We start from the raw sequence: 13778 nt of genomic DNA, 5'->3' as shown, positions 1-13778 counted from the left end.
GAAATAAATTTAATGGGTATAGCAATCCATTTGATACGAGATTCCCTCGAAGAGATTAATGGGTATAGCAATACATTTGATACGAGAGTTCCTCAAAGAGAATAATGGGTATAGCGATCCATTTGATACGAGAGCTCCTCGAAGAGATTAATGGGTATAGCAATCCATTTGATACGAGAGTCCCTCGAAGAGATTAATGCTGTACTGGCCAAAACGAATTTCCAGGAATTCAAGACAAAACAATTTCTTCCTTTAAACTGCCGAAAGTTGAAACTATATATGATATGCTTCAGCAATAACAAGATTTTTCAAATTATTTGCTGTGGCGGATGTATTAGATATCATATTTTCATTGGGACCAACAAGACATAAATAGTACCGACGTGCCATCTTAATAAGCATTCTTGTGAAAACCCAATGTTGATATGGTTTTATGTTTTGGAGGAGTAATGATAGCAATGTTTTCAAGATGCCTACCATGGAAGCCATACTGTATATTAGATGGCACCATTTACTGATGGACATCATAAGATTTCTTTTGATGAAAGTACAAAATCGATTTGATCAGCAGGCTAGAAGTAACAATAACAACACTTCGAGATGGTCATTGTGTTGACCATGGTAAAAGCCAGATTTGCACCGCTTTCATTGACGACCCACTTTATATAATAAGAAATATTTTAGTGACACTTCCATGCTGATATGACAATTCATTTACAAGAAGTGGTGATAAAAACATCTTCAGGATGGTCTCAGTTGTGGCCATATTGGAAGTCTAAGTGCACCATTTTCATTTAGGACCAAACAGACATCACAAAACATTGTTTAGTCAAAACTCCATGTTGATATGACGGTCCGTTCATTCAGGAGGAATAACGATAAAAATATTTTCATGACTGACACTATGTCAGCCATATTAGATGTGCAAATTATAACCATTTTCATTTAGGACCAGCTAATAAGTGTTTCGGTGAAATATGATAGCAGTATAACGTTTCATCAAAGAAGCTCGGTAATAAAAAGATTTCCAAGATGACTGCTGTGACAAGTAGAGCCAAACATTTATCATGAATTTGAAGACTGACATACAAGATTTCTATTTCCAAACTTAAATTTTCACTACTATTCCCTACATGGCATATTTCAATAAGCAAAAGTCAACGGTTTCTTAGGCTAAGTTTCGTTCAAAGCATTCTGAACTATCAAACATCGATCTTAAACTAAAGCCCATATCAGTGATAAAAAAGCCAATTTTAGCAAACTATGAAATTATCTTTCAGAGAAATTATTTTTCTATTTTACAGTCAGAGATGATTTTTATTTTATATATTATTTAATGTTTAAAATAACCATCGAAATTATCTTACATGTTTAAATATATTGTCTCATCAGTTTTGTATTGGATGGGTAGAACTATCGGTACTAAAATAGATCTGAATTGTAGAATTTGTAACAAGGGTGATAGTGAAGATAAATTTTATTTCTGCTGATATGCCCTGTGTACCAACACTTTTATTGAAATTCGATAAGAAATTTATTTTGGAGACAAGCAAACATATTTAATAAATAGTAAGTGTTTTGCAATTCTGGTAAAATAAATGCAATTTGACTAACTCTGTCTATAACCTAATAAATACCCGGAACACATTAAGTGGGTTACCCACCTTTCACATACACACACGTATCCAACATGTCTCTAATTTTGTCAAACCATCCTTCCGTATCAAATATAATTAAAGTTGTATAATAATATACAAGCATGTTTATTTGCCTCACCTACAAAGCTTATTTTTGTTTTTCCAAATGTGATGCTTTTGTTGTCTTGTTCGTTTAGGTATCGAATTTTCCCTTTGCATTTACCTCAGTTTCTGTGATACTGATGCATGTACAGTCATGAAACATGAAGAGTCACTGGAAAAATTAGAACATAGTTACCTACTTTTCTTGCTCTAGTGACCTTGCAAGAATTTAGGGATGACATACATGTAGGTTAGACACAGCAGTAACCACATTAAAAAAAAAATAATTTGTAACCCTTATAAATGATGTCCTAGATCTGTTCTGGAAATTTGTTTTGTGTACCTTTTATGTGCTTCACTCTGGTCCGTCCGTTAGAAAGCTGGTTTGAGACTGGGTGCATAAGATATATAATGTTATGAGAAAGCATTTGGATTGAATGATTATTTAATTGATATCATTTCTTAAGGAGAATGTTTGAGAAATTCAATTAAACTATATTTGGAAATTAGTAATTCTTTTTAATACAATATATTACTTTAAAATATGTAACGGCTTGCCTTTGCATAACTGACTTTCCTTAGCACCACAACGAAGACATTCACTGATCTGAACCAATAAACATTAAGCTGTAGACGATGATGTTAATGTATTGAATTCAACAGTTTGTATTTCCTGTACAATTTCGGATCAGTGTTAAGTATTTTGTTACCGTTTGCATTGTAATATGCAATTTCTTTCTTTGTTGAATTAACGACTAAGTTGTTGATTTTCTGCTGTAAATATCAGTTCATTTAAAACGATATTTATTTATCTTCGTCTTTACATACTGCAGCGTCTATTTGGAAGAATTCAACCCTACTGACGACGACTACAGTCGACAAAATCAGACCTGTGATAGTAGAAGATTCAAAAAGCGGTAAGATGCCAGTCTTATGTATTTATTTGTTCCACGGTATGGTTGTGGATTTATCTTCGAAGGAAGAATATTTAATTTGTTATTAGAATGTAAAGAAACTATTTTTCACCACAAATGGGAGACATGTGGACAGACACTGGGAGAAGATTAGTCCAAATGAACCGTCCATATAGAAAAGTAAAGTCATTTCTAAATTGTGATAAATTCCATACAAAATAGGACATCCCAAAATATTAAGGAAAGGCAATAATTCACAGCATTAGTGTCCACGTGTTAATTTTATTAATAGATACAAAGAATCAATTTGAAGCAAACTCTGATTAGCTTGATAGCTCATCGTTAGTCGTTTTAAGTGTCAGCATTTCTTTGCTTAACATAATTTGATGTTTTTAATATATTGTTAACACAGGAGAGGCTGGCTGCCAAACACCTCTGCCAAAAGACGAAGGTAGAAAATTATATGGAAGTTATTTTTTTATTTTGGCTTGATGGACAATAATGTTGATAAATAATATTTGGAAAATAAATATCGCTATTACAATGACTGATACTCAGTGTTTTTCATTTTCAGACATATTGATATGTATCATTCATGAAACAAAACTAAACTTCATAGTTATTGATCTATAAATGTATTCTTTATGTATCAATATCTTGATATTGTTTCTGGTCGTATACTTGCAATTAAGAACGAAGTCTTACCAGAAATTGAAATGCAACACTAAGGCATAGCAACATAATCTTTCTTAACCGAACAATTATCAAGTAATCTGAAACGCATTATAAACATTCTAAAATTAAAGAAATAGCTTTTATCCGAGGAGTTAGTTCAGTTTAGAAATTTATGTTGTCTTATATTCCTCAGCTGAGTCTAAATGGCAAGAAATTCGACGAATTAAGAAAAAGGATAGAAGATTATCCGAAAGTTCATCTGATTCAGTAATGACCAGCTGTGGAGTGAAACAAGAGGGAATGGGTCTGTCTGTACATCTTTCTGTCTATATTTCTCAGTCCCACCTCCACCCCTCATCCAATCAACACAACACTCATATGCTAGTGAAGCCATTAGACGTTTTGCTTGCAAAACATACAAATTATATTCCATTACAACAAAGGTTAGTTTAATTTTGAAATGTTGTCTAGTAAATCCAAGAAGAATTCTAGTCCAAGGACAGTTGTCAGTCAGTACAAAGAGATAATAAACCAGCTTTCAACTCATTCTACATTCTACTTTATTGTATTTGTGGTCTGGTGACCAATATAACTCCATGCATCTCCCTTCTTGTACGTTCTTTCTTGTTAATATTTAAACATTTTGCCATTTTATGCTGTTTCTCTTTGCCAGGTTTTCTTTTTAAATTACGGTGAGTTTCTCTTGCCATTTGTTATTTCTACCTTCTATACACGATTTTAGTGCTGGCGAGGTCTTTTATTGCTGTTTTCTACTCCAGACCTATGTATCCTGAAAACTGGAGCATGAAACTCTCGCTTCCAGTCACAAAGTTAAACTCTTGTATCCTGAAAACTCTGGGAGGATGAAACTTCAATTAAACTCTTGATAATAAAAGTGATTTCATGTTAACATGTAGCCGTCTTTTACGAATGCGTTTGCATTTAATCGTGCTTCGTTGTGGGCTGTACAATAGAAAATTCTCATATGTTTCTGAAACAGGAATGTCGAGGAGGAAGAAGAAAAAAAGAAGAAGGTCTGAACAATCTAGCTCTGCTACAGAGGCCACTATTTCTCAAGAAAAGCCAACAGAAGGTAACACCTGTACATATGAAGATATTAATGTAAGACCTGCCAGTAGTTAAACTAATTTGTTTGGCATTTTTTTCTCTTGTTGGATCAGTTTGAATATATGGGCTACATACATACTACAACGTTAATATTTGAATGGACTATTTACGCATGTTCTAACGGTTTTCATCTGAGGTGATTAAGACGTAGAGAATATATTCCTCACTTTATGTTTGCCTGAATGTAAATGTAACATAAAAGTATACTCGGCAAATGCTATGCTTTACGATGAAGTTCCAAGTTATGTAAAACCACTGAACGGTTATATAGATTATGCTGAATGCCCCTGCATTTAATTAAGCTCATCGTCTATAATTTATGGTTTGCACTATAATTTTGGGTGAGTACTGGTTTGAACTTTATATAAATACATCTCAATACTAAGGCAAAATGTTAAACCAGCTCAATATATGTTTACATCATCATAGATAAAATCCGCAGCATGTTAGGTTTTTCACTTTAGTAATAATACAAGAACAAACTTAAAGACCTAATAATGTTTCCAGCCTTAAATATTTTCAGCATGTTTTTTTATGTTTTCTAATTTCATGGTGTTTGGTTTTTTTTAATTATATCATTATATATGTTTTTTTATGTTATAGGTGTTGTCTAATGTTGTAAAGCGCTTAGAGCTTCTAAAGATTAGGCGCTAAACAAAGTCCTCATTATTATTATTATTATTATTATTATTATAGTAGTAGTAAATGACCAGTCATAATTTGTATTAATTTCAAGATTAATTTATAGTAACTGTTCCAAAGCAAAATTAAATGAGTTCTGATTCAACCATTTTTTGTGCTTTGGGTAACGTTGTAATCGGACCACTTGAGTTGAACTTGACAGTTTTCAATAGAGCTTTGCCCTGGATGTGGTCAGTTTACAGTATTTTATCTATTTCTTACTTCAGAATTTTAACCACACTCTGGTGTTATAGTTTGAGGATATTTTAGAAAAAGAAGGAAACTTCATAAGTCACTTTGCTTAAAATAAGCCTTCAACAAATTGTTTTATACAAAACGTGATGAAAAATATATTGAACATATTACCATGACGCAGTAATCGTTTTCTTATTTTCACAAAATAAAATGAGTGAGCTAAGTAAACTAAGTGAAAATCGCATAAAATTGATCATACCGAACAGATTTGTTTGTATCAAAATAATGTTAGCTTGAAAGTAAACCCGAGAGCATTTTATGATATGCCACCACAAATCTTGATTAATGTTACTTTTACCAAAGCAACTATTAGAGATAATTATTGATTTATTTGTTTTGGTCGATAAGTAACTTTTGTCGATAACTTTCAGGTCACGTCGTTCTTTTGTTTATGTCGTAAAATATGCAATAAGCTGGTCACATCTTTGTTAGTAAATTTGTACCTAAACACCCGAGTCTTACAGTTAAAAATAAAAGAAAATTTGCATAGTATGTCTTGTTTTCTTTGCAGATCCTGACCCTTCCATTTCTTTCCACATGCTCAGCGTCAGTGAGAGTCCCAAGCGAGTAACAAGGAGAAGCATTACTGAAGCGCCCCCACTTCCTAGAGGAAAAACTTATCATGTGTTCTTCTCGTTTCGAAACTCTCAAAATGACAAGGACTGGGTTAGGGGGATCATCGAGAAGTTAGAGTCACCACCTCACTCTTATTCGTGTTGCTTTGCAGATAGAGATTTTATTCCAGGAGAAACTGTCATTAGCAATATCGAAATGGCAGTCAAGGAATCAGTACGGGTTGCAGTCGTCTTGACTGAGGAATACATTGAGAGTTACTGGTGTAAATATGAGACAAATGTCATACGAGAACCAGGTAGCAAAGCTTGTATCATTCCACTGCAGCTGAACAATTGTAGAATTCCTCAGTCGTTGAAAGATTTGAGCTTCATTCCAGTATCGAAGGACAACGATAAGTGGTGGGAAACTTTACTAAGATCTTTAAACGGAAAAATTCCCTACCTTCCCCCTTCAAAATCGGACCACATTTTCCTGTTTCATGGAACTTCCGAAAAAGATGTGGAAAGAACCGAAAACCTAAGGACTGCTTTAGAAACGTGCGCCTGTAGTTTTCGATGCATATCAAGTGGACGGGACTTTGTGTACGGCAGTACTATAAAAGATAATGTGCATATGTGTGTAGATAAAGCTGCCACAACGGTATTTGCACTATCAAGGAACTTCCCGAAAGAAAAATGGTTGCAGCACTGGCAGGAATTAAGTCGGAAAGGATTCAAGCTTTTCCCGCTGATGCTCGACCATTTCGATTTGCCCAAAGAGTTGGAGGACATCGTCATCTTTGATGCCACTCGCGAGCAAAACATTTGGCTCCCTAGGTTAATTGATAATTTGATGAAATGAATAAACGGAAATAATTACTACATCAGAATGTTAGTTTTGCATTGGGGTATTTGGTCCAGCAAGAAAAATAACTAATTGTTAGGAAGTTAAGTTTGTGAAAACGAAATCGACTTTATATTTCTTTGGTTAGTTTGCGTGCTATATGGTTCAGCGAAACCAGTAGATTGTTTAATGCTGGAGCAATTAAAGTAAAGTGCCATTCCCCAAGGACACATCGAAATAACTGACCCAGGCTGGTCCGATGGTAAGATTCGAGTCTGCACCCTTTCACTCACGAGTCCAGCACGCTAACCATTGAGCAGCTCCCAAACCTACTTTTGAAATGGCAAGTAATTCATCAGAAATTAATAATGGTTAACAAGAGAGAAGTAAAAGAGATTCATTTTTTTTCTTGCGAACCTATTTGTTTTAATCACCCGCCCACCTCTTTTAACTTGAACTCAACAAAATTTTTTTTTCAAAATATTGTCACATACAATGTTCAGAATTGGTTCTTGAAAGATAGAGAGGTCTTCTGTTTTACAAAACTCAAAACCACAGGCATCTACAGTTTCATCAAACTGCATCTTTATCAGTTTGTCGTTCTATCTGCTTTTGGATATATCCTTTCTGTGTCCTTCCAACAAATGTAGCAGGGCATATAGTTTTACCCATTTCAGTTCGTCCATTTTTATGTCTTTAACACCTTGATTAATATTTCGTGTACTATACGCTGCAAAGTCATACTGTTTTTAAGAGGATGCATCCTGTTAAGTGCCATACCCTTGCGCCACACTTCAGTCACTTTGGTTTAATAAACCGTTTTAGTCAGTTATTTGCACTTTGTGTGCTGGCATGTCCCGCTTTTCCCGCTGATGCTTGACCATTTCAACATGCCTAAAGAGTTGCAGGACATCATATTTTATGCCACCAACGAGCAAGACATTTGGCTTGCTAGGTTTATTGATCACTTGCTTAAATGAGTCAACGGAAATAAATCAGTATCAGAAAGGTTTGTTTGTGCATTTTGTCCAGCAAGAATAACAACCACTTTTGAGAGAGGAAATTCTAGTAAATAGGAAATAGACTTTTGAGTTGTTCGGCTTGGTGCTTAAAAAGTATATGGGGGCACCCTAGCCTTTATGAAACTCAGTCAAAGAAGGACGTGGGCAACTCTAGCCCCAAGGGTTTTTGAAAGGTCGTGTGCAACTCTGACGTCAGTAGGAATTTAACATGGATAATATTGTGCCTGTTAACAGACAAGGGAATGGATTGAGTTTGTATAGGGACAAAGGGATTTGAACACAGGGATGTATAGTGACAAGGGGGATTGAGCATTGGTGGCGTCATAGGATTTATAGGGTCAAGACCTGTTTTAGGGTGAAATATATTTGTAGGGACAAAGGGTTCATAGGGACAAACAGACATACAGAAACAAACAAAGTGTCAATGGAAAACCGAGTCAAAAAGGTCGTGGGCCACAATAGCGTCAAGGGCTATTGCAAGGTCGTGGGCCAATATAGCGCCAAGGGGATATGAACATGGGAAAATTGAATGGGCCACTTTGGCGTCAAGGGGAATTGAACATAGGGATGTGGAGTGACAACGGATTTGGACTGTCTAGCGAAAATGGGAATCTAACATGGTGAATACAGGACCGGCACTTTGGGGACAATGGGACTTTATGGGAATATTGGGCCTGTATAGTAACAAATATTGGGTTTGTATAGGGACAATATTAATGATGAAGTCACGGTACCGGACATTGGCAACAATGTCCGCCAGACGCTATATGAATGTATATATCACGCTCCGCCCAAAGAATGACTCGCAAACAAAATAGAGACTCTTAAAAAAAAAGTCTAATTGCATGGGTACAAAACATTTATTTAAATATATGAATGGGCTGTATGGCCTGTGCATTGGTCTAAGCACTATCCATTTAATACATACAAACTTGGACATGGAACAAACCTATTCACAAGTTATCTATTTCTAGGTTCTAGAAAACGACTTTTAAAAATTAAAGTTCAGGCCTTCAAAAAAAAAAAACTATACAACGTATATGCATTTCATGAAACAATGACATTTTTCGTACTACAATTAATGTCCAAATTTGAGAAGAAAATTAAACGCTAAACCAAGAAACAAACGATCAAATAAGACAAAGTTCGTGCTTTTCTTTTTATCAGTCACACGTTATTTAAACCTGGTCAGCTACCATATGTGTCACAGCGGATATGTTTCCCATCACATACTCCCTTTCATCTGTAGATCTGTGGGTGTATCCATCATGCTGGGTGCACTTATCGATAAGCAGATAAATGGCGGTTATTGTCTTCTTTCCATGGAGGTACAGCGTATGCCATACGAATGGTCACTTTTCCATCGGTGATGTCAGATCTTTCTCTCATCATCTGCACGTCTTCAGTAGCCCTTTATAGTTTGGAAGAAGTTAATTCTGCAGGTGTGCTAAACCCGAGACATACAAGAGATTTCAAACTGTCGTGATAAATAGATAAGACTCAAATGACTTCGATCTTTGACTTGACACTGACTTTTGAGTTCATCTAACTGATTAAAATAAGTTCATCTTGAAACCTGCTACTTCTTCGGTTGGAACGTCAGGATAAAATCAAACAACCTGCTTACAGCTTTTCTTGAATGGATATTCTTCCACATTAATGCTGACGCTAATAGCCCAAAAAACTAAAGGTGATAATAACTGTAAGACAGCCATCTCACCTCTGTCTGCGTGGGTTCGAATCTCGGATTCGGCTAATGTGGGTATGTGAGAAAGCTTGCCAGTAGTGTCACGGGATGAAGCCGGATTGGGACTGGATTAGGGAAGACATCAAAAGCAACTGCGTTCACAAGATGTTTATTTATAAACGCAATTTAAATATTAACAAATCTGACACCATTATAAACAAAAAGATCAGGAAAATTATCAAGTTCCTAACATGGAACTATCAACAAATAACTAAACATTAATTTAACGAATGGAATTTCAAAACAAACATGAAATCCTATCACCGATCAACAAAATAAAAGTGACCTACACCCCAATATAAAGAGTCTTGAATGTATCGTTCAAATAACGATTTAGAAAAGAATGTAATTATGTATCGTTCATAAAACGGTATTGAAAAGCAGTGTAAATTACGAACCTATCGATCGTTCATATAACGATAGGAATGAATGCAACTATGAACCTATCAATCGTTACACAACGCCATTGCAATAGGAATGAATATCATTATAAACCTATCGATCGTTCATATAAGGATATAGCAATAGGAATGAATGAAATTAGCCTAACGATCGTTCACACGATATAGCAAAACGAGTAATTATGAACCTATCGATCGTAAACCAATATTGAAATAGGAATGAATGAAATGAGGAACCTATCGATCGTAAACCGATATTGAAATAGGAATAGGAATGAATGAAATGATGAACCTATCGATCGTTCATATAACGACATAATAGGAATGAATGACATTATGAACCTATCGATCGTTCATATAACGACATAATAGGAATGAATGACATGAACCTATCGATCGTTCATATAACGACATAATAGGAATGAATGAAATTATGAAATGCAATGGTGGAAATAACATGGAACACTAACTATCGTGGCGCCGATGTTAACTCCGGTTCCACGCGCTCTAGTAAATGGCCAGAGAAGCACCCACACATGGTCCACTCCTCTCAGTCTGCTGAAGGATCCCTTACATCACAGACCCGTTGGTCGCGAAGCCCTGGTCCCTTGTACCGAGAAAACCAGTCCACTCTTCCGATCCAACGTCACCAAAACACAGTGTATACATCACACTAAACACCACACAGTTCTTTGACTCCACATCAAACGATGTACAAGGCATGGCAGGCATGTATAAAGCAGCTTTTCAGCTGGTGACTCCACATCAAACCATATACAAGGCATGGCATTTAGGCAGCTAAAACGATAACAACTAAACCGTGTAGTACATATGACACTGTTAAGTACTTCTGCATTGATATATGTAGCGCATGCGTGCACATGAATTCATTACCCTTTACATTAATCGTTTAATGCAAACAGCGTATAATTAAATATCAATTTGTCTGTTCAGTTACAACAAATAGCTAACTCGAACCAGACTAAAGTATTTCTAATGTGGCGTTGCATAACCTGGGTACTGACTCTCTGTAGAATTTAGAATAAATATATGTTTCCTGCTCGGTAGTTACTGCATTCAATGAATATGTTTGCAGATACAAGTCTTTTTGAAACATTAATTAAGGTTCTAAAACATTTAAAGTATGAAAACAATTCTGTCATATAAACGAATAGTAATAAAGAAAATTTCATTACCTCTACAGCTGGAGATTTGCTTCCGTAAAGGGGTAAGCTTCCTGACAAGACTTGGCGTAATGCGATTTGATTATAGAGAATTTGCTCTATAAGTACATTAGCTGTGACAGATAAGCGCAGCTAGGTACTTAGTTTCCCCGCTGCAGGCAATTTGCTCGTGCAGCATAGTCTGAGTTTCGCTCAGGATTTCGAAATCACTAAGCCGAAAAAGTATACCACCCTCGGGTGACGCTGTACGCCGCAACGAAACCCGAGTACATTTTTGACAACATATACATATTGATATAACTCGTACACAATTCCGTGACAAGTAGCTTCTCGTGGGTCGGTGGTTCTTTCCGGGGTTTTCCCGGGTTCTTCCTACACCATTAATACTGGCCAACATGTATAGCCTATCGTGTGCTGAAAAATGGCGTTAAACCCTACAACAATAACAACAACAGCAATGCAAAGTGTCTGATTGCAGCTAGGTGTTACGAAATACCTGATATGGCTTGCTTAGACCACCATAAATTTTAGTATTTGACGTGTTTCGCGTGCCGTAGTTTCTTGTAAATATACTTTTTCTTTGCAACGCGTGACGCCTTCATTGCTTGAGCGGCACGTGCGTAATATATGTTAACGCGCGCGACTATATATATTAATTAGTGATCTTGACTGACACAGCCATTATAGGGAAGCTCTTTATGTATTTAGCTGTCGGGGCGGGATCGCCATTGTGTCTTAGTTTGAGCCAACGAGTTGGGTGAGTTATATTATTTTTAATCAACGCTCTTTTTAATTAATGTTCAGTTTCGCAAAACACGTTCAATGTTGTATTATACGTTTGCGTTGTTTTATCGTACTTGTAGTTTAATTCATCAAGAGTGTATGGTTTATATAATTTGGTAGCGAGAGATGGTACGATTCGGATTATTAACAGGGATTTGAACATATATGCAATACTCCTGTTGGTAGGTCATCTTGTCGCTATTATAACTAATATTGAAGACGTATTATGTATGTATTAGAGTTTTAGTATATCATATTTATTTTTTTGGTATGCCATTCGTACGTTTTAGTCGTACATAAGGAATATTTCAGGTGTGTTAGTATTAATCCATTTGAAATGTTCAGATATTTTAATCTAGATACACAGAAAGCAGACTATTTGGAAAGTTGTTTCTTTTCATATTCAGCCAACTAGGTGTGGATAACTAGGCGTGGATTACTAGTTGTGGATAACATCTAGGTGTGGATAACTGTGTGCGGACTGACTAGGTGTAGCCAGAGGCCGCAGCAGTAGTGATGAAAGACCGCCAGGAAAGTGCCAACGTATATGTGCACGAGAAGTCTGGATGGTTGAAGTGACCGAGCCGGGGAGCGGGTCAAAGAGCATATGAAATGTCAAGTAAATATTGGACATGTAAGAGAAATTCATTATAGTGTTTGATTATAAGAATTTCATTAGTGTTTGACTATAAGAAGGTCATAGTGTTTCACTAAGAGAATTTCATTATAGTGTTTGACTATAAGAATGCCATTAGTGTTTGACTGTATAGGGAAAGGTAAGCATATTGACCATAGAGACAAAAAGCATGGTAGTGTTTAAATTATCTGAGACAACTTTATAATTATTGAATATTTAAAATAAGTATATCTGTTCATCATAGTTTTTCACTGGATCCATATCATGTACCTTTGTATTTATTTTGATGTCATGTTACTTCATCATTAGTGTGAGAGAATAATACATCTTTTTATTGTCACATGCATACGCGTTATTTCTTAAATATCAATTCAGTCTCAAAGGGTTTTAGCTCGACTACGTTACACTAGGTTACCATATTTTAAAATCACACTTATGGCAAGGAATATATATTTTATATTAAAGTTGAAATTAAAGACAAAAGATGCTACATTTATGCAAATACATAATTTGTCGTGTAATAAACTTGAAAAAAAAATAAAGCAAACATGGGTATTTGTTATAATAAATGCTGGTAGCAATGAGTGAATGCAAAAGTTACGGGAGAATGGTACAGCTCATATCAGGTTAACCGGATATTCAAGTATCCTAATTTCACGAGGTACATGAGCATTTATAGAAATGTATCTTGAAAAAAGTGTCAAAGGAAAACATTATCGCACAGTGCAGACAAGGTTAATGTGGAAACTCTTGCATCATATAGGATTATCACATCTTTAGAATCGCTAGTGCATTATATAAAAATTTCCTTTGTTCCTTTAAAATGTTGCATGTTCCCTAAAACTTCAAGAGTGGGGGACATAGTGTCCCCTTCGGATCCAGATGCCATGCTGAAACCCAGTTATTAAAATGTCAGATTAAATTGCTTAAATATTATATCGATCTGTTAGATAATCAAATATTTCTCTTGTCCTTACTGCCTTGCCACCCAGTGGATGATAAACATGACTAGCCACGTGGTAATTGTAATTGGGGTAAGTGCTGACGTCATATATAGGTTCTACAAACTGCAATATACAAATAAATAGACCATAGTCAAACACCTTTCTCAAAGTTAACCGGCATGCGAAGCATACAATTTTATGAGGCAGGTTTTTGTTCATTCGGCATGTAATTACCAGTGGAGATATTTTAAGAAATAGAAAAAAAAAATA

At 35.6% G+C, this 13778-nt stretch overlaps 1 protein-coding gene across 3 annotated transcripts in view; it reads left to right on the top strand.

Moving 5' to 3' along the window:
- LOC149777925 (uncharacterized) overlaps positions 1 to 6830 on the top strand; it is a 33573-nt gene extending 26743 nt beyond the window's left edge. For 2 of the 3 annotated variants that reach the window (XM_089939034.1, XM_089939033.1), the window contains exons 8-12: positions 2573 to 2656; positions 3066 to 3104; positions 3522 to 3632; positions 4329 to 4421; positions 5904 to 6830. In XM_089939034.1, the coding sequence (XP_089795160.1) occupies positions 2573 to 2656; positions 3066 to 3104; positions 3522 to 3632; positions 4329 to 4421; positions 5904 to 6808 (1232 nt within the window). In that variant the 3' untranslated portion in view covers positions 6809 to 6830. The remainder of the gene's footprint in view (positions 1 to 2572; positions 2657 to 3065; positions 3105 to 3521; positions 3633 to 4328; positions 4422 to 5903) is intronic. The other variant, XM_089939035.1, reaches the window with a different exon arrangement.
- The last annotated feature ends 6948 nt before the right edge of the window (positions 6831 to 13778 follow it).

The sequence above is a fragment of the Sinohyriopsis cumingii genome, chromosome 17 (genome assembly GCF_028554795.1).
Source record: "Sinohyriopsis cumingii isolate HCF-2022 chromosome 17, ASM2855479v2, whole genome shotgun sequence".
Taxonomy (NCBI): domain Eukaryota; kingdom Metazoa; phylum Mollusca; class Bivalvia; order Unionida; family Unionidae; genus Sinohyriopsis; species Sinohyriopsis cumingii.
This window is presented reverse-complemented; position numbering and strand designations above follow the sequence as displayed.